The 22504-nt window shown below is 35.6% G+C and overlaps 1 protein-coding gene across 1 annotated transcript; it reads left to right on the top strand.

Annotated features, from left to right (window-relative positions):
• The first annotated feature begins 368 nt into the window (after nucleotides 1-368).
• Nucleotides 369-2109, top strand: LOC131155130 (protein LIGHT-DEPENDENT SHORT HYPOCOTYLS 4-like). The gene is made up of 2 exons (XM_058108061.1): nucleotides 369-1482; nucleotides 1838-2109. The coding sequence occupies exons 1-2, from the start codon at nucleotides 927-929 to the stop codon at nucleotides 1855-1857; spliced, it is 576 nt and encodes a 191-aa protein (XP_057964044.1). The 5' UTR covers nucleotides 369-926; the 3' UTR covers nucleotides 1858-2109.
• The last annotated feature ends 20395 nt before the right edge of the window (nucleotides 2110-22504 follow it).

Raw genomic sequence — 22504 nt, 5'->3', positions numbered from 1 at the left:
TTTTACAATTGTACATTTAAACCAAACACATTCCTAATCCACATCTAAACTTGGGACACACAGAGTATTGTGCAGCCTTGGTAAGTGAGCTTGGGGTCTGCAGCGGGGAGGGGAGGGGAGGGGAAGGGAAGGGAAGGGAAAGGAAGGGAAGGGGCCAAATTCAGGTGTATGACGTCCAAGCCTGAGATAGAAGGGTGAAAACTGGTACTTGGAAAGGGCATTTTGGTCAATAGAGGGAACTGTCAATCACCACTGCTTGGTGAAGAAACAAAATCATGCTATTCCCTTAAATTTTAGCATTTGAAAACTTTTTCCTGTCTCCATCTCAACCTACTGTCTTACCTCTTCCCATTTCCACAAAAGCCCAAGAGACACCAACACACACACTTCCTTTCTCTCTCTCTCTAATTGCAATAATGGCAACCCACCAAGTAAGAGGAGCTGACCTGCTCCTCCATTTTTAGGAAAAAACCCATTTCTCCCCTCAACATTTTCAAGAACGAAGCTACTTTCCGAATCTAAATCCCAAGGGTTTCTAGTATTGCTCCAGCATACAAACTCCCAAGACACCGCACAGAACTACAGTACTCCTCAGCGCCTCAGTCTAGTCCTCTTACCCATCCTCTACAATCTACATCCATCAATCTCATCATCGTCATCATCATCTGTATATCTTGCTCTATGCATCATCTCCCTCCTCCCCATCTAAAAAATTAAACCCCTCTCCCCTCCTCTCACCTCCCCTCTTCTCCCCTCTATGTGTTACTTTTCTGAATACAATACGATCATCCACTGCAGAGAAGAAGGAATCTAAGCAAACCCTAGCCAGCTAGACGACGAAGAAGAAGAAGAAATCAGTAGTAGCTAGAAAATAGAGCTAGATCCGAGTGATTGCAGAAACCCCACTTGGATCACCATTTCTTTCCATGGAGGGTGACAGCGGTTCTAACTGCGAGGTCATGGCCGGGGGCCATGCGGCCTCCTCGTCGGCAACGGCCGCAGCCTCAGCCCCAAGCCGGTACGAGAACCAGAAGCGGCGAGACTGGAACACCTTTGGGCAGTACCTGAAGAACCACCGGCCGCCGCTCTCCCTGTCACGGTGCAGCGGGGCCCACGTTCTGGAGTTCCTCCGTTACCTCGACCAGTTCGGGAAGACTAAGGTGCACACCCCCATCTGCCCCTTCTACGGCCACCCCAACCCGCCGGCGCCCTGCCCCTGCCCGCTCCGCCAGGCCTGGGGCAGCCTCGACGCTCTCATCGGCCGCCTCCGCGCCGCCTTCGAGGAGAACGGCGGCAAGCCCGAGGCCAACCCCTTCGGCGCACGCGCTGTCCGCCTCTATCTCCGGGAGGTTCGTGACTTGCAGTCTAAGGCCAGAGGCATCAGCTACGAGAAGAAGAAGCGGAAGCGCCCTCCGCCGCTGCAGCCGCAACAACCGCCGCAGCTGCCGCTGCCGCTGCCACTGCCGCTGCCGCCGCACCCAGGTGCAAACTAATTGGTGTATAATTAGTTATAATGCAACTACGGCCATTTCCAAATCCTCTCTTCTTCCCGATCTAGCTAAACTGAATTTGCTCTATATATGTAGGTAGTGGAGAAGACTATTTATTTATATGGTCAATATATATGTATCCCTAGCTGCTAAATTTTCTCTAAAGAGATGAAGCTAATTAGTGGGTTGTTTATGTAGCTATGCATATGGGCTTTAATCTTTTTTCTTTTTATATATTTTATGGATTTTAATTTGAACAATTAATATATGTATGTGCATGTGTAGAGGATGGGCGTCCAAAAGGGGTTCTGTAGCAACTGTTGTGTTCTCTGTGGTTGCTTTTGCAGGAGCAATAGATTACTGGTAGATCTGTGGTGCTTACCCAACCCGCTTCTGATGCAAACTGTGTTAGTATTATATGTAGCTATGGGTTGGAGAAATAGTAGAAGACTGGTGGTAAACAGTACTTTAAGAAGTAGGAGTGTCATCCATGTACTTACATATACATATATATATATATATATATATAATACAATTATTTTAATTTCATATATAAATGTACTCGAACATTCGTGATTGTGAACCAATAGATTCTCAGATAGTATGGATGTTTGTTTCAGTGTTCATTCCGACTCTTTTGGTAATGTTTTTTTAGAAATTTTTAGTGAATACTACTGAATACTAATGGCTGGAAACTTGAGATTGTGATGGTTGTGTATGTATGCATAAAGCTTGAAGATTTTGCTTTACAAAGGATCACATACATGGCAGATGTGTCTACCACTATAGATATATACATATGATTGTGATCGATCATGGGTTGTAGCGATATCATTGCAGATGGGTGGAGGTCAGTTTTTTTTTTAATCTCTCCTTTCTGCAAATCTTTATCTCTGGTTTGCTTTTCCCCTGATCATGTGTTTTCACTTTTACTGCTTACCGTCCAAAAGTTTAATATGCTTGATTTTATATTTTAAAAAAATTAGAAATTGTTATATATGTGCATACACACACACACACACATACACATATATATATATATATATATATGATTTGGTTTACTTTATATATATATATATATATATATGATTTGGTTTACTTTGGTGTAGACTTATAATTTCATATGTAAGTTCCTTCGAGTCTTCTCCAGTATTATGTATAATTAATAATGGTTGTTGCATTAGTGCTGTCACTTCAATTGAAGGGAAAAGACAGGATATAAAATTGGAAGACAAACGTAATTTTCTTATGGGTTTCACTGTGTTATAATTAAAAAGAAATTCCACAAGTTGTGTCTCTCTAGTCGTGTTGAATACCCAACGTCCATTAGAAATTTGATTTCCCTCTTTCCCTAATCTGTCATATCAAGTGCTTGTCAGGTGTTCCCAGGAAAGGATAAAACGCAACGAGGGAGTGAAGTTACTGTTGCATGAAGCTTCAAACAGTGGAATCCAGTTATAGACACTAATCCCATAATTCTTAATTTGATTCTTATTATATAATTAAATGCACACCTTGCTCATACATACACGCATATTAATATACAATTAAATACTAATAGGGGTGATTAGAGGAAGGATCTACAGAGATTTGAGTGAAGTTTTCTTAATCAATGTGGCCCACAAGCCGTCTGTGACTGATTGATGTTAGATTATCCTTTTGAATTTTTCTCATTATATACATCACAATATTTATACTGTCTCGTGTATAATTGTATAGCACTAATATTTTGCAGGTTAACATTTAATTACTAGAGGTACCAAAGACCATAATTGCATGGTTGAGGTGAAAAGTTATCATTAGTTTCATGTGGTTGTGACTTAAAAAACTAAATGCTATATATAAACATATATGTGTGGGGGATACATATAGAGATGTAGATCCTATAGGCTAGGGAAACTTGTTTGCCTTATAGTTCTAGTGATTATTCTAGTGGTGTATGAAACTTCCACTTTGACAAATAAAGGATCTACTGGCGATCCTAATCATTTAGGTTAACATATATTATAGGAATAGTTTACAAATTGAGTGCATATATATTTTTAAAGTTCAAGGAAGGGACCCCCCTCGGCCCCCCAATGTGGAAATTTAAGGAAGAAGGAATAGCTACTCAAACTGCATGTGCCACTACTAATAATAATGAAAAATTCAAGGACAAGAGTCCATCACTATATCATCACCATCAAACTTAACTCTTTATTATAATATGAAAAAGTGTAAGCTAGCTTTAGTCAGCCACAGACCCTTTCGCCCCCTCTTTTTGGATTCACCTGCCTGCTCCCCTATTATATATATGTACATACATAACTGCAGCCAGCACGAAATTTCATTTCTATTTTCAAGCTAGTTCCTTATGATTTCTGGCTTGGATATACATGATGCGCGTGGTATCATAAGGTTATTTTTTCAACGAGTTTATATTCACATGTAGTGAACATATAAAAATATATATGGCTTTTAAATTAATTTGAGCCCTCAAGGCAGTGATTTGAGGAATTTTTTGTTTTGTTCGTCTTGTTTCAACTGAAATGAAGCTTGTGCAGACATTTCTTTCTCTTGCAGAATTACTTCATCTTAAGACAATTGCTTCCAGAACATCAGAAATATATATTTTTCATCGCTGTTCACTTTCCTATATTTTCTTAGTACATTTTGTGAAGGATATATATATGCATGCATGAAGCCCATAACACCTGCATGTTTGTAAGCATGCACGTGTTAGCAGTGTCACAGCTGGTGGGAACTAGCTAGCCACGTATGGCAGAAGGGAGCAAAGGTCGGATATGTTGCTCCCTGGTGTAAGCAAAGGTCAGATATGTTGCTTCCTGGTGTAACCTGGCCTTTGCCCTCTGCGCAGGTTTACGACATTCTTAATATTTCTAACATTCATAAATTAAATAATAGGGCTGTTTGGTTGGGTAACTTATAAAGGTTGTTTAACTAGCCCTTATTTTCTTGTCCATAGATTCAAGTGGTATGCATTCATGATTTTCCAAGCTTTCCCATTACGTCACTCATGATTTGATAATTGAATTGATTATCTAAAATAAGCTATAATTAAGTATCCAAATCTAAATATTTCTAATGAAAAAGGAAAAAAATACTTGAATTATGCAGTTTGTATTAGATGTGTCAATATATATATATATTATCGCAACGTCACGAAGAAGAGTTTGGAATGACGAGAAATAATAATATTAAAGGTTCAATGAAGTCGACACTAATCTGTTATTTTTCTATATGCAGATAGTTTACTTAATTTCTACTTGTTGATTGGTCTCTAAACTAATCTTAAGTCAAGAAACTAGTAGTCGGTCTATATTTATCAAAACTAAGATAGGGAGTTCTGTTATATGAGGAGAAGGTACCAACTCTCTATACACTTGTTCTACGCATGGTATCTAATTAGTTATGAATTATCCCTAAATTGAATCTAATTATCTTTAATTAATGCATTAAAAAATATAAATAAATATTAAAATTTAAAAAAAAATTAAATAAGGTGCGATTTAGGAATGTTTAATAAAATCTTATAAGGTAAACACTCCTTAAAAGTAATATAGGTGAGTTCTCAAATAGTTTTTTACCCTTTTTTTAATCATTGAGATGCACGTATACAAAAATAGAATACATACATATGATAATGAAACAAATTTATTAAATTTGAATAAAAAAGAGTCTTTAAAATATCTAGAGATTTTTCTCCAATTCTCTAGGATTTTTAAAAACTTTTTCTTTATTTTATTTCTCAATTTTTAAAAATTAAAAATAAATTAAACATCAAGTTTTGAAAAAATAAAAAATAAACGCATGATTCAGGATGGGTTAGACCAGTTAAACCGGTTTGAACTAGGTCAACTCAGTTTGATCCGGGTTAAATCGACTTAACGTAGTTGACAAAGCACTACCATGTGTTAGCCAGAGAAGGAGACATGTGGTGCTGGTATTTTTTATTTATTTATTTTTATTTTTGAATTTACTGTAGTAGAGTGACATGACGTAACATGTCACGTGGCAGAATCCAGTAGGCCATGGGCATTTGACACGGATCGCTAACGTGGCAGCGATTTGACCATCCAGAGAAAACATATATTGGACGGTTAGGATCGTGTCATGTCGCTCCCTAAATGAGTAGTCCTGGGTGTACCATGCGTCACTGTTCAATCAGTGACACATGTCATTGTCCGGTGGGTGACACGTGTCCGAGTAATATTTTGTATTATTTTTTAACAAAATATAAATATAAACTTTTTTTCTCTCTTTTCTATTCTTTTCCTCTCTCATTCACTCCTCACCTCTCTCTCTCTCTCTCTCTCTCTCTCTCTCTCTTCGCTCTTCACTTTTCCTCTCTCCTTTCGCACAGATCTCTCTCTGTCTCTCATTCTCTCTTTCCTCACTCATTCTTTTCTCTATTTCATCCTATCTCTCTCTCTTCTCTCTCTGTTCCTTACTCTTTCTCTCGCACAAATCTCTCTCTCTCTCTCTCTCTCTCTCTCTCTGTTCTTTTTCTTTCTCTCTCTTATGTTATGCTCTTTCTCCCTCACCGTTCTCTCGCTCTCTCTTTCTCTTATCTGTTCTTTCTTCCTTCGTTTTATTCTTTTCTCATTCTCACTTTTTTTTCTCTCTCATTTTTGCAAGTCCTAGACAAAACACATGATGACAAAGAGCTTAAAGCTCTCTGTTTTTTATCCTCGAATCTTTAAGCAAATCCAAAACAGATAAGCCTCTACACCTTTGTTTTTTTTTTTTTAAGGATTTTTCTTTTAAAATTATTTTGAAAAACTTGATGGTTGATTTTTATGAATTTTTTTAGAGTCTAAACATGACGAATTAGGGTTTCAATTAACACAAACTTGGTTTGGGGTGGTTTAGGTAATGACTAAGTTAGATTAAGCCGTTGGGTCGAATTAGTCGTTGGGTTAAATATTTAGGTTAGATTAAGTTTAATGTTATTGGGTTAAGAGGATTAGGCTAGGACCAAACTGAGTTAGATTAGGCAAAGTCCAACTAGGTCTGACATTATATTGAGTTTGTGCCTTAGGCTGGGCTGAGCTCAACTTGGGGAACTAGGCTAAATCAATTGGACCGTGGCTTTTGGGCTTTATTTAGGCCAAGCCTAACTGGATCTTGTGGTAGTTTAAGTCAAACTCTAGGTACATTTAGGCTAGGCTTACTAGGTTATTGGGCCTGCAAGGACTTTAGTTAAGTTGCGTTATGGTTTTGGTGTTTGCATGGGCTTGAGTTAGTTGGGACTGGGTCATTTGACCTAGATCAAATTTATCTAGGGTCTTAGGTACATGGGTTAGAATCGGGTCATTGGACATAGGTAGGGTTATCATCAGATCTGCATGGTTGACCTAGACCTGGGTCAAGTTAACTTGGGACCCTAACTCAAACCCAGGCTATTGGATTCAAGTCTAGTATTGGATATTCGGGTTTCAAATTTTGGATTCCGATCGAGCACTTGAGTATAGTATTCACCACTAGTTCTTTTAAAATTTTGAATTTAGTGAACCTATGTAAACCCATTCTTGATTTATTCACAAACTTAGAACAAATAGACACCAAAAAAAAAAAAAAGATACAAACCTTATACTCTTTGTTTTCCTATTTCTAGATTCCTCTGTCTACAAGTTGACTTCTCCTCTTTGCTCGAGCTCCAATATTATCTTTCTAATCTTCACTTTCCAAATTCAGTCATAAGCACCAACTTCTCTTCTCCAAACCTCAATCTTTCAAACTCAGTTTTTTTTTTTTCTCTCATAATTTTTTCTCAAAATTTTCAATGAATAATTTCCTCTCTTCCTTTTCTGTTTCTATGTATATTCCTTGTTCCAACGTCTACCTATAAAACTTTCCGAATCTCTCTATTTATACGCTAAAAAAGGATTCTTGATTTAAATTTGATTGACCAATCAATTTTAAATTGATCAATCAAACTTAAAAAATAATTTGTCAATTAACTTGATTAATCAATTTTAAATTGTTCTATTAAATTTAAAAACCAATTAGTTTTTATTTTTATTTTCTAACTGAGATTCTATTGTGTATGTGTGTGTGCTGGTGTAAGTATTAAGAAGCTAGCCTACTGATTTTTTAAAAAAAAAATTCCTTTTTTTTTTTTTCAATTTTCAATGTAAAAATTTTCATTTGCCATTGCATTTTTTATTTTCCTATATTTTTCTCATTTTTATTATATTAATGGATATTTACTCAAATTATGTTATATAAGCCCCAGACAAGATAAGGTGTCTACAGTTGCTTCTCTTTATAGGTTTGTTACTTAGGATGATAGGAAGACTTGTCTTTTAGTATCCTAGTAACAAATCTATAAAGAAGGGAGACATGAATTTTGGATCGGATCTTATATAACAGAACCCTAACAAAAGAAAATGTATGGATTTACAAAGATGCATGAAATCTAGGTCAACTCAACAAACTTACAGAGTAAGGTGTCAATTCTCCTAGTTTATGAAAAGATTACTATCACGAGTTTGTGAATTATGTCACATGCCACTCATGTAGATAAATCGTCACAACTTTAAAAATGACTGCTCAAATTTGGGAACTAATGTCACATGCCTCTGAGACAGTCAAAATAACTTGGAAATGACTACTCAGATTTTGGAATTACCTGCCACATGCCTCTGAGATAATCAAGACAACTTGGAGGCGACTACTCGAATTTGGGAACTAATGCCACATGTTGGCCTCCAAGATAGCCAAAACAACTTGGAAGCGACTATTTAATTTGGGAACTAACGTCACATGCCTTTGAGATAGCCAATACAACTTGGAAGCGACTAATTAGATTTGGGAACTACTGCCACATGCCTCTGAGATAGTCAAAGCAATTTGAAAGCAACTACTCGAATTTTGAAACTATTGCCACATGTATCTAAAGTATACAAAATAATTTGGAAATGACTACTCATATTTGGGAACTATTATCCCAAGTGTCATAAGTAGACTGAACAATTTGGAAGAAACTACTTAGAATTGGGAACTAATGTCTTAAGTATCTGAAGTAGACAAAACAATTTAGAAGTGACTATTTAGATTTGGGAACTAATGTCTTAAGTATCAGAAGTCGAAAAAACAATTTGGAAGTGACTACTCGGATTTGGGAACTAATGTCCTAAGTATCTGAAGTAAATAGAACAATTTGAAAATGACTACTCAGATTTGGGAACTAATGTCCCAAGTATCTGAAATAGACATAACAATTTTGGAAATGACTACTTGGATTTGGGAACTAATGTATTAACTGTCCAAAGTAGAAAAAATAATTTGGAAGGAACTAATTGAATTGGGAAACTAATATCCCAAGTATCCAAAGTAGATAGAACAATTTCGAAGGAACTACTCGAATTTGGGAACTAATGTCCCACGTATTCGAAGTAGACAGATCAATTTGGAAGTGACCAATCAAATTTGGGAACTAGTGTCCCAAGTATTTCAAACAGACAAAATAATTTTGGAAATGATTACTCAGAATTGGAAACTAATGTCTCAATTATCCAAAGTAGACAGAACAATTGGGAAGAAACTACTCGCATTTGGGAACTAATGTCTCACATCCTAAGTAGAATACAAACCATCCCAATTTATGGAAAACAGTGAATTGAAGGAGTGAGAAGTGGAATGAACACTATTTACAAAATCTATGAAAAAAATTTGTATGATATGAACATTATAATGCATGACATGAAGACACACCCTAACTCTTCTTATGCGATGATAACACTTTTACAAAATACATATGGAATGCTTCCTATCACTTATTGATGTTATGCATGCAATGCATGAAGATGCACAATTTTCCTCTTCAAGTATGCTTGTGAACCAACGCCTATCCAATCAACAGACCATATTATGAAACTAATCTTTGCCATATCTCAATATTGCTCATAATTTTTCAAATTCCAGTCTATAAAGAAGAAAGTTTATGTTTCTACCAATGATGCCCATTCAAGAAATTATGATCTTGAGCAGAAAATACCACTTGAGTTGTCTTATGTCAGTGCCTCTAGGTCTTGTCCTCCCAAAACTTGGCATGCCATTTTCCCCATGCCATTTTTGATCAAACTACTCAACTTGACCTATTTATCTCAAGAATGTTGATTAACCAATGCTTTACCAAATTTTCGTGATGATGGTACCCCCTTAAGGACTGCACTCTTAATGTTTAAATCATTTTAAACTTAAATGAATAATTATGCAATCAGATAACACAATCTCATTAGGGATACAAATGAAGTGCTCAAACTTGTCTATTTTACCTTGTTTCTATGCTTTTTTAACAGGAAGTGGCTTTATCAATACTCTAACGCTGTGTAGCTTTGATGTTAATTTAGAGAATCAAATCAACGGGCGAACACCTCTAAATTTTTTTCCACCCCCAGATTTGCGGATAATATGCTTTTTTAACATACCACCCTAGAGTTTAATTGGTTTTTCCTAGCATCTTTATTGTTGGCCGAATTCGCAGATACATTCTTCCTTATATGCCATGATTCCTCTCTTCCTTCCAACTATGACATCTTTGGAAGAAACTTGGTTCTAAAAGTCTTGACTTTTACCTAGCCTACAACTTAACTTTTCTCTTGTCTTTTCTTCTTTCTCGGTCTTCATCAAAGGTTGGTACCATCCTTTCAGGTTTTCAAATCCAAAATCAAATAGGATTCCATTGTAAATTTGATGACTACTTCAAGTAATACCTTTTTTTTTTTTTTTTTTCTAAGCTTGTTTCTTGAAGATCATCCTAGCCTTTCTACCCTTAATTGTGATCAATGTTTGTCAAGTGTTTTGATTAATATTCCAACCTCAAGGTGGACTTTAATACATGGGACGAAATGTAGGTTAAGGATACAGGTTCTGAAAAGAATAGGGAAACTAAGGATCAATAATCCCTCCCCAAAAGAAGATTTATGTCCCTAGTGGTGCAAAACATTGACTGAACTTGTTCCTTTAAACAATATGCATATATACATTATTAGAATTAGGTCATATTGTAGTTCAAACTCTAATGAGAATGACAATTCATTTGAGATATTGGCACATACCAATTAGATTAGGACTTTTCTTTTGGATCGTAATATAGGCTAAGGTTATGGGCTAAAGAAGGAAAAGATTTAACAAGGCTCAAAGCCATGAGTTTTTTCTGGGGTAGCATTTATCAAGGGTTACCAATGAAGTACGTCCCTGATTTTTTTTTTTTTTTTCGTTATTCTTTTCATTTTTGTTGTATTTTCCTTATTTTACTATATCTTTTGCTTTTCCTTTGATCTTGGTTCACTTTTTTATTTGGGATTCACTTGGTGCTTTATGTCAATTTTCTTGAAATTGCCCCAGTGTGGGGGGTTATCCTCTAACGATGTATTCAAGAAATAATTTTTCAGACTCAACAGGGTTAGCAAGCAATTTCTTTTTTTGATTTTCGTTTGGACAGAAGCAAGATGACCTACCATCCTTTTGGTAGTTACCATTGCCTAAAATGAATTTCTAGACACTAGGGGACCCAAACCCAGGTTAAATTTTTGGTAAACTGACTTTAAGAAAAAATTAGTTTAAATTAAGACTCAAATGGGTTACCAAGTGGTAAGTCAATGCATTATTTGGTTCTTTTGAGTATACTAGCTAGTCAAAGATGGCTGCCCATCATTTGATCAGAACACAACCATTACACCCATAAAACACTAACCACAATTTAGAATAAAAAGTCAAGGAACCTTGCTAATTGATCTCATCGAAAAGGCAAACAGTATATCAAAAAAATAAAAAAAATAAATTTAACAACATTTAAATTGATAGGATGTGGTAGGTCATCTCGATCTATATAGACTAACAATAGAACTCCTCCTAATAAGACCCTTTATAGTTTAAAAGTCATTTCCTGCAGGGATCCTTATGGATTGTCAACATCTTCTTTTGGACTATTTCATCTTCTTAAAATTATCGACTACGCACTGTTGGAGTGGGACTCTTACTAGGCACCAATCATGAGGGTTTTTCTTTCCCTATTTTCCTTTTTTTTTCTTTTTCTTTTTTTGTTTGTTTGTTTGTTCTTTTTTTTTTTTTTTTTTGCCCCATTGAATGGATTCTCAAAGCCAATTATCGGCTCTAGGTCTTTCATACTAGTAAAACTATTTCATGTATCCTTGCATGAAACACAAGCAAAACTTGACAAAATTTGGCAGAAGGTGACAGACAAAGGATGACATAATGAGATGAAATTGAAATGTATTTTATTTCATTTAAATTCAAATTAATCTAAAAAAAAAAAAGAATTTATGGGGCATTGTCCTCTTATTGACAAGAGTGAGGGAATTCATAAATGTCTCTAGGATTTTATTGATTTCATTACCATTGGGTACTAAAGCACATGTCATTTATTTAATATAGTTTTCCACCATCACTTTTGTGCCAGATTGATCCATCACTGAAGTTGACTACCAGTCAATCTTTCAGCCCATCATTGAATTCTACTAAGTGAGCATAATTTCCTTCATATCCTTACAATTTTCTCTTTATCGTAGCCCACCATGGTTAGTCAATGGATTACCATGCACATTGGATTTCTCGTCGAAAGAAAATTACCTTGCAACCTTCAAAGCTTGCACTTTGTACTTAAAAGGAGAACACTTTTCAATTGAGTGGTCTGGTGCCCCAATATGATATTCACATCGGGCATTTGGGTCATACCATTTTTGGGTAAGAGGGTTGTACTAGCACTACCGGTATTGGGGCAACTAGCTAACTTTTCATGAACTGCCGAAACAATTTTGTGTTAGTCATTGAGATAGGTTGAATTTCTATTCTTCTTTTCTCTCTTGGAAATCTTTTTTCTGAGACTCGAAAATTCTACTGGCTTCTAGCATTACTTCGTCCATAAGGGTGGTCTTGTATTTATTGTACCTCCCCATATATATATTTTCATTCCTTTCTTCATAACCCCCCTGCCTAGTACTAGAGTTGTCCATCCTTCCTATCTTAAATACTCCTTCAATTCTTTCTCCAGTGGTTACCAAATTTTCAAAACTTTGGGGAGTACTTCCAATAAGATGACTGAAGTATGGGTCTTTGAGAGTGTTGATAAACAAAGATACTACCTCCTTATCCTCAACTGGAGGATGTACTTATGTTGTCATTTCTCTCCATCGATAGGCATATTCTTTCAATGGCTTGCTCAATCTGTTTTCCATATTTTACAAAGTCAACCTATCTGAACCTATTTCAATTACATGCTTGTACCATGCTATGAAGACATGATCTAAACCTTCCAAGTGCAAATCCTTGTATGATCTAATTGGATATACCATCTCATGGTGCCCCAATCAAACTATCTTGGAAACAATGGATAAGCAGTTTGTCATCATTAGAATAAGCAGCCATCTTTTGGTAATACATTTTCAAATGAGTGATCAGACATCTGGACCCACTAAGCTTTTCAAAATCTATAACTTTGAACTTTAGGGGGAAAATAACATTAGGCACTAAACACAATTCAAATGCATTTGCCGATTCAAAAATGTGTGTACCCTTCACAGCTCACAAATGCTCCTTTAATACTTTACACCTACAGTTCACCTCTAAGTTAGGGATATGCTTTTTAATTGTTTCCTTGGCTATTCCTGTATTTTTTGGTATCACAAATTATAATTGGTAGGATCTATGTATTCCCAATTGGTTAGGATCCCAAGACTGGTGCTATTGGAATGAATAGGTGTGAGCTTGGTTCCAAGCCTGTTATTACATTCACTGGTTATTATGAAGGATGTCCACTGACAGGTGTAAATCTTGGTGTAAATAAAAGATCATCTTCAATCACAGATTCTGAAGATTGCACAATTTTCCCCTTGCTCATAGCAATAAGCATTTCCATCAACACATTCATTTAATCTTTAATCTCACGAACATCCTGACTGGTCTCTTCATGGCTTTGCTCAAGTCCTAACATGCAATTTTCTAAACGTTTTCCCCTTGATTTTGGCCTTTCATATGACGTTATAAGGATGTAGAGATGTTGACTAGTGTTAGTTAATGTTGAATCCTGAAAATTCCAAGCATTCAACAAGTCTAAGTTATCTCAATGATCTACCTATGACTGTAACTTTGATCTACTGACTCTTTCTGCAAGCAATTGTATATTGTGAGCAAACTCCCTCGAGCATGATTATGTATGCATGATTATGTATGAATGCTTATGCAATGTAACCTAAAAAAATAATTTGCCAAAATTCTTAGAAAGGCACCTATTACTCAAATTTTTTTTTTTCTAAATCATATCTAAATAAAATACAAAAATAATTCAAAAATAAAGCTTACTCTTTTTTTTTTTGTTTTTTTGTTTTTTTGTTGTCCAACCAATTTAATTACAAGAAAAAAATAAACACATATTCCTAATGAAAACGCTAGAGCCAACCTAGCTCTTGATGTACATCATCTATAATCGAACTGTTTGGGATACAACCCATGCTCCACGTGCTTTATTTTTTCATCCATAACTTGTGCCCTATTAGTAGTTCCATGTACTTGATGGGTCATCTCAAATGCATGCTTATCCAGTGATAAAAACTCAGCCTCCAATATCGTGCCTTTATACATAAGATACTTGTCTTGTAATTGTTTGTATTCGCTATCCCATTTCTGCAACTGAGCTTCAAGTTCTTGCAGGATCTAGGACTTTCCCTCATTCTTGGATTCAACAACTCTTAATAATTCTATGGTTAGTTTGTCTTTTGCTTTGAATTATTTTCCCCTTTTTTTTTCCGTAGGGTTATCATTTCCTCCTTGGCTTGCAAGCACATGTCCTTCTTATGTTTAACATTTCACTAACATCTAAGAATTATTCCATGTTAACTTCACTTCATCTGTCGAGCACTCTGTTCAACCCTTATAGCTCATTCCTCGGCTAAATGAATTTTCTTTTGCAGTTCTATCTTTTCTTGTAACCATTCTATTTCTTGAGCCTTCTCTTTTATTCAAGACTAAGTAGAAATTGAAAATTATGTCTGAAAAGTTGGAATCCCTTGAGTCCATGGTAGTTGGAAACCTATAAGGATTAACTTCATTAGTGCACCAATCATTATAATACCCCCAAGCCATGGCCATTTGTTGCAAATCGCTAACGTGGCAGTGATTTGACCGTCGAGAGAAAATACACATTGGATGGCTTGGAATGCGTCATGTCACTCCTCAAACATGCAGTCTTAGGCATGCCACGTGTCATCGTTCGAACTGTGATAGGTGTCCCATTTATATTTTATATTATTTTTTAAAAAGTATATCATGTCTAGAGGGGTGTGAATGGACTCTTTTGCGGATTTTAGCTTTCCTATACAAAATATAAAGTGTTGATAAGATACAAATGATTATATCACAATATACAGAACATAAATCATGCACAATATATAAATTAAAGAGTATATGGAAGAAGAGCTGAACAAACAATATTAACGTGGTTTGGGCCCTGCCTACGTCCACGCCTTGAGTCACACCCCAGGTCTCCACAATCCACTGTCAACCTCCTTCACCGGCGGAGAATCATTTACAAACAGGAACAAATACCTTTCGCTCACCCGGAGCTTTTCCGAGGGAACCAATCTCTTAATGCTCACTCAGGGTCACAAGGTTCACCAAGAATCCTTGCAATTTTGGTTCACCAAGAACCTTCAACCATGGTTCACAAAGAACCCTTCGCAAGACGATTCACCAAGAACCCTTTGCAAAAAGAAACAAAGCTCCTTGAATGATAAGATATGTAATACAATAAAATCCTCACACAAATCTCTCAAGTAATGAATCAACACATGATTAGAAAGCAAGAGAAAGATTGAGCACAAAAATGATGAACTAAAATGTTGTGTGCTTGGGAATGATAATCACTAAATGTTAATCACTAAGATCACTTTTTAAACAAGTCTTTGGACTTGTATTTATAGGCAAATTGGGTTACTAGCTGTTATATTGTTGTTGCCTAAATAGAATATTTGTTTACTTTTATAACTAATCATTTTATGGCTGTTGAGGTTTAGAACCCGACGCAAACCATTGACGATTTCCTTAGGCAAGAAAACATTTTAGCTCTCTGCTTGAAACTGTCGATGCACCTGGCCAAACTCTCGACGGTTTGCCCTGTTTCTTCAATATCTTGATTTTAAGGTGTATAAAAGAGGTTTAAACCCAACCGGGACCAAGTCTTTAAAAGAATACAATGCTAATGTGATTTAAAACTTGTCTCGCATAAAAATACATTTGAGTATAGGATATTTTTGTCAAACTCTTTGTTTTGCCTTAAAAAACCATGAGTATCAAACTTATGACTTCGTGAAATCCTCTATGCTCTTATAAACTAGTATGCACATGAAATTTGCTCAACTTTTGCTAAATAAACTTGCCCGAATTAGAACTACAAGAGTTACATCAAGCATTACCTCAAACACTCCCCATTATACATATGACTTTACAATTGCTTTGATGGTTATGCTTGAGCTCTTCCGTTTGAGTGTCCTTTTGATCTTTGCCTATTGAGTGTCCACTCGATCTTTGCCTATGAGAATGTTTACTTGATCCTTGCACAAAACCCGTATCTGTGTGAGTTCAACACTTATACCTGCCACAACTTAGTATGAAAAGATTAGTTTAACTAAGAACCACTAATGAGTTGTTATCATCAAAATACGACAATTAGGATCATGTAGTCACTTAGGCTAACAATCTCCCTTTTTTTTATGATGGCCAACCATTGGTGTTCTCATAAGATATAATTATAAGTTCTTTCTTAATTTATGCATATTGTTGAATGAGATGATATTTTTCTCCCCCTTTCTATATGCATATAAAACATAATTAAAACATTCAACTAGATATTTTATATCTATTGGAGCTATAGCATACAATTATACAAATTAGATAGTTCATTTTTATATTAAGAAAAATTAACAAAAAACTAAACTTTCATTAAAATAGATTAAGTAACAACTCTGAATTTCCATTAAAATCATTTTAAGTAACACTGCAGATTTGTACTTAACACACCCACCTACAACACCAACCTACTTCTCCCCCTTTGATCATCATAAAAAAGAAAGGAACTATTCTTTTGGCTTAAAATGTTCCAAAATGAGTTAGGAGTTGGATGGTACGTAGTACTTATGTTGTTTATGATTAATTTCTCTAAGACTCAATATTATGCAAGAAGTATGTTGACTATGCATATTCAAAAGATTTACTATCATATGTTCATATGACTAGGGAAGACATCTCTTTGTCTATAAGAGGTGGGTTTCTTGGGCATGCTTATGAGATTTTAATCAAAAGTAGATGAATTAGGTTGTTCATCTCAGAAATACAAGGTTTTTCTAATGTCACCCACCTGAAAAACAAGCTTGAATAAAGAGCTTGTGAGGGTGTGCATATCATAACTATAGTCAATACTTTCTTTCATAAAGAGTGACCAATCAATGAGGATATATACATTTTAATGATCAAATTGGTGTTAACATTTCAACTCATCAATATTGGCTTGATTCTCTAAAGTCCCCAACGTAGTAATCGAGCAATTATCATGCATAAACTAGGATTTTATACATTGCGGGCTATTTGTAAAAATTGTGGCAAATGTTTCTAATTTTGTACTATATAAACTTACTTAGTCAACACTTAACCCTTTTACCTAGGTATTATTAAATCTACCTAATTCTTATCAAATCTTAGGTTCTAAGGAGGTGATAGTCTAAGATTTAGGTAGTTCTCTTTGGTACCCATTCTTATTTGCGTCCTAAGGGGTTGGTCTTCTTAGCTACCCATTCTTGCTTTATTTTTTTAACTGTAGCACCTCTAAAGGGGCAAGAGTAACGAATATGACCTTTCTTTCATAATACAAACAAGTTTTGTTTGTATATGAGGGATTTGGCTTAGCTATCCTATTTTTATTTGGTAAGGCATTAGTATAATCAAAAGAATTAAAAGAGAGACCATAACTCAAATTCTTTTTTGTGAAATCTATTTCTTTGAGTTCCTAAGGGCTTATTGAACTTCTCTTTTCCTCTCGTGAAATTGTTAACATCTTCATTCTTCTTTTTCAAGAGGATATTTTATTTTAAGGTATTTTCAATTTGAAGTTTTAAATGTTCAGTATTTGCAATAAGCTCCTCATTTTGCCTCTTCCAGGAACTATTTTCTTCTTTTAAGTTGGAACAAAGACAAGGTTCCTTTTGTTTGCATTTTGACAATTTTTGTTCCAAATTTTTGTTCCTTGTTTTAATCACATCTAATTCTTCAAATAATCTAGTACATTTGATCTCTAATTCATCATAGGTAGGTTCATTGTCATTGGAACTTACCTCTTCTTGTTTGTTAGCCATGAAGCATAAATGTACTTCTTCTGTACTTCATCATCGGTGGAAGGTCCATCGTTTCATTCGAAGTAGTAGCATTCATGGCATTATAATCTTCTTTTCGAAATTTCTCTTTGTGTTTGATCAAGGAAAAATTAGTTATTATATGCCCAACCTTCTTGTAGTTGTAGCAACTAATGCCATCATTTTTTGCTTATTTCCTCTCCTCTAGTTTGTTTACGAAACTATTGTTTCCTCTCCTCTCCTCATAAGTGACCCAATTAACTCATCAAGTGAGACTTTGCTTAGATTCTTTGCTTCGTCAATGGCAGTTGATTTCACATGCCATAACTTGGGTAAAGATCGAAGAATTTTTTGTATATTATCCTCTATAGAATAAGTTCTATTGAGTGCTTTTAATGCATTTGTAATGTGTGTGAACCAAGTGAACGTGGATGTAATTGATTCTCCCTCATCCATTTTAAACATTTCATACTCATTAACTAGCATGTATATTTTAGAATTCTTAACTTGGAATGTACCTTCATATGTTACTTCAACTTATCCCATATTTCTTTTGCAGTTTCACATCCACAAATACGATTATATTCATCATCACTCAAAGCATAATAAAGAAATTTTTTGGCCTTAAAATTATGTTGTACTAACCTCTTTTCTATGGTTGACATCTCTTCTATTAATTTCGCTTCTTCTTTATCATTGTTGAAGATGAAGTCTCCCTTTGTGATGACCTACCACATCTCCATATCATGTGACTGAATGAAGATGGTCATTCAATTCTTTCACTGCTGAATAGTTGTTGCCATTTAACCTTGGTGGTTTTCCCACGGATTGTCCTTGGGAAAAAGTATTCACCTTGAACTCCATCGATTGTTTTCACTCTAGAAATGTCTCTAATAATGTAGGTGCCCTACTCTGATACTAGTTGTTAGCCCTATAGTCGAGTCTAGAGGGGGGTGAATGGACTCTTTTGCGGATTTTAGCTTTCATCTACAAAATATAAAATCTTGAAAAGATACAAATGATTATACCACAATATACAAAACAAAAATCATGCACATGATATAATTTAAAGAGTATAGGGAAAAATAGGTGGACAAACGATATTAACATGGTTCGGTCCCTACCTACGTCCAAGCCTTGAGTCACATCCCAGGTTTCCACTATCAACCTCCTTCATTGGCAGAGAAGCCTTTACAAACGGGAACAAATCCCTTTCGCTCACCAAGAGCCTTTCCAAGGAATATATCCCTTAACGCTCACCTAGTGCTGCAAGGTTCACCAAGAATCCTTACAATTTCGATTCACCAAGAACCTTTCAACCACAATTCACCAAGAACCCTTCGTAACACAGTTCACTAAGAACCCTTTGCAACAAGAATATGAATTACAAACAAAGCTCCTTGAATGAGAAGGCATGTAATACAATAAAATCCTTACACAAATCTCTAAAGTAATAAATCAACACAAGATCAGAGAGAAAGAGAGAGATTGATCACAAAAAATGATGAACTAAAATGTAGTGTGCTTTGGAATGATAATCACTAAATTTTAATCACTAAGATCACTTTTTGAACAAGTCTTTAGACTTGTATTTATAGGAAAATTGGTCTACTAGCCTTTATATGGCCGTTGGCCAAATAAAATATTTGTTTACTTTGAAAACTAGTCATTTTATAGCCGTTGGGGTTTAGAACCCGACGTAAATTGTTGACGATTTCCCTTGAACCGTTAATGGTTTCCCCCAAACCGTCGATGGTTTCCCCCAAACCATCGACGGTTTCCTTAGGCAAGAAAACCATTTAACTCTCTACCTAAAACCATCAATGCACCTGGACAAACTGTCGATCGTTTGCCCTATTTCTTAAATATCTTGATTTTAAGGTGCATAAAAGAGTTTAAACCCAACCGGGACCAAGTATTTAAAAGAATAAAATGCTAATATGATTTAAAACTTGTCCCATATAAAAATACATTTGAGTATAGGATATTTTTTTCAAACTCTTTGTTTTGCCTTTGAAAACCATGAGTATTAAATGTATGACTTAATGAAATCCTATATGCTCTTATAAACTAGTATGCACATGAAATTTGCTCAACTCTTGCTAAATAAACTTTCTTGAATCATAACTACAAAAGTTACATTAAACACTACCTCAAACACTCCCCATTATACATATGACTTTACAATTGCTTTGATGGTTGTGCTTGAGCTCTTCCAATTGAGTGTCCTTTTGATCTTTGCTTATTTGAGTGTCCACTTGATCTTTGCCTATGAGAATGTTTGCTTGATCTTTGCACAAAACCTGTATCTATGTGATTTCGTCACTTATACTTGCCACAACTTAGTATGCAAAGATTAGTTTAACTAAGATCCACTAATGAGTTGTTATCATCAAAATATGACAATTAGGATCATGTAGTCACTTAGGTTAATAGTATATATATATATATATATATATAAACTCTCTCTCTCTCTCTCTATCTCTCTCTCTATCTCTCTCTCTCTCTCTCTCTATCTCTCTCTCTCTCTCTCTTTTCCTCTGTGCTCTCTCCTTCTCATTCCCTCTTATCTCTCTTTCTCTCTCTTTTGTCCTACTCGTTCTCCCTCGCCATCCTCTCTCTCGTCTCTGTTTTTCCTTCCTTCTTTTTCTTCTTTTCTCATTTTCTTTCTTTCTCCTCATTTTTGCAAGTCTTTGGCAAAACACATGGTAACAAATAACTTAAAGCTCTTTGTCTTCAATCCTCGAATATTCAAGGAGCTCCAAAGTATATAAGCCTCTACACCTTTATTTGTTGTTGTTGGTTTTTTTTTGTGATTTTTCTTCTGATATTATTTTGAAAAACTAGCTGGTTGATTTTCATAAATTTTCTTGGAGTCCAAATAGGAAGAATTAGGGTTTTAGTTAACAAAAACTTGGGTTGGGGTTTTAGGCAGTGACTAAGCTAGATGAAATTGGGTCGATTTAGTGGTTGGGTTAATTTGGGCTAGATTAAGTTTAATGTTATTGGGTTAGAAGGATTAGGCTAGGAAAAAACTGAGTAAGATTAGGCCAAGTTTAATTGGGCGAGGCATTATATTGAGTTCGAGCCTTAGGTGGGATTAATGGGACTACACTAACTAGACTGGACTAAGCTCAACTTGGGGAGTTAGGCTAGCTCAATTGGACTGCGGCTTTTGGGCTTTATTTGGGTCAGGCCCAAATAGGCCTTGTGGTGGTTTAAGTCAAGCCCTAGGTTGCATTTAGGCTAATAAGGGGAATGGTGCAATCCCAAGAAGGAGGGGGGGGGGGGGGAGAGTAAATTGGACTTTCAAAAACTTTTTCGGATAATTTAAACAATTCACCCAACAATAACTCAATCCAAATGTAAAGTGTGTATGTAAAAAAATCACAATAGACTAAGCAATCATAAAAGTGGGAAATTTAAATAAGATGAGAGAGAGAGAGAGAGAGAGAGAGAAAGAGAGAGAGAGAGAGAGAGAGAGAGAGAGAGAGAGAGAGAGAGAGAGAGAGAGAGAGTGAGTGAGTGATACCGAGATTTAATGATGTTCGGCTCTATTCGACTACGTCCTTACTTTAAGCAAACCCCCCAAGGATTTCACTAAACCTGCTCACTTAATTGGGTGGATCAAAAATCGTTACACGCTCCTTTGAGTAGGATGGAGCCCTCCTTTCTAAGCGATAACTCACGCTTAGTACTTATTCAATAGGGTAGAGTCCACATCTCTGAGTGATGCATCCTCACTTAGTACGGATCACACCATATACCACTCCTTCTAGGCAGAGCCACCTCTCCAAGTGATGTACCCTCACTTGGCCACAGTTCATAACCCAAACTGCGAAGGGCTTGTTTTTAAAAACAATTTTTTGTACAATAAAGAATGCTTCTAACAAGCTAATTTGTACAAGTTTAACACTAGATGCACTCTCAAATGATTTATAAAATGAAGCTCAATAGAGTTAGAGTTTTCTCTCAAAGTATTTTTCAAGTAAAAATGAGACTATGGAAAATGTTTTTTGTGATTTTTGGTGTAATCCCAAGGGGGGGGGGATGAATTTGAGATTATAAAAAATTTCTAAGTCAAGTGTGTCCTATTTTAAAATCATAGCCTGTATTACACAACCTAGAGTCTTTCTAATGAATCACAAATCCAATATATAAATGAACGTCCAGTTAATTTAAACAAGTATGACAATTTCAGTATTGTCTCAAACAATCACAAAAAAATATTTGAACACAAAGCGACAATCTCAACAAGTAAATATAATCAATAAAATAAAGAAATGTAAAGAGTGTAGGGAAAGAATGACACTGGTTTTTACGAGGTTAGGCAAGTTGTGCCTATGACCTCGCCTCAAGCCAACCTGCTTGAGGATTCACTATCTAGCTCACTTAACCAGGCGGAGCTACGCTGTTTACAAATTCTCCTTACATGGTGGAGTCCTCTTTTACAATTTCTCCTTACAGGATGGAGTCCTCCTCTTCATCCAATACCCCACGCCTGGAAACTGGTTCACTACCCGAATCGTAGGGATACAAGATATAAAAAAAAAACTGTTTTGTACAACAAGGTGCTTCTCAAATAAGCTAGTGTGTACAATATAAAATCAATGCACTCATACATGATAGGATTTATGCTCAATAGAGTTT

This window comes from Malania oleifera, chromosome 5 (assembly GCF_029873635.1).
Source record: "Malania oleifera isolate guangnan ecotype guangnan chromosome 5, ASM2987363v1, whole genome shotgun sequence".
NCBI lineage: Eukaryota > Viridiplantae > Streptophyta > Magnoliopsida > Santalales > Ximeniaceae > Malania > Malania oleifera.
This window is presented reverse-complemented; position numbering and strand designations above follow the sequence as displayed.

What these genes read in the sequence shown, in the direction of transcription:
- LOC131155130 (XM_058108061.1), top strand. Translation starts at nt 927, where the DNA reads ATGGAGGGTGACAGCGGTTCTAACTGCGAGGTCATGGCCGGGGGCCAT. An exon ending in GCCGCTGCCGCCGCACCCAG is followed by an intron (nt 1,483 to 1,837) that starts GTGCAAACTAAT and finishes TTGCTTTTGCAG; the next exon opens with GAGCAATAGATTACTGGTAG.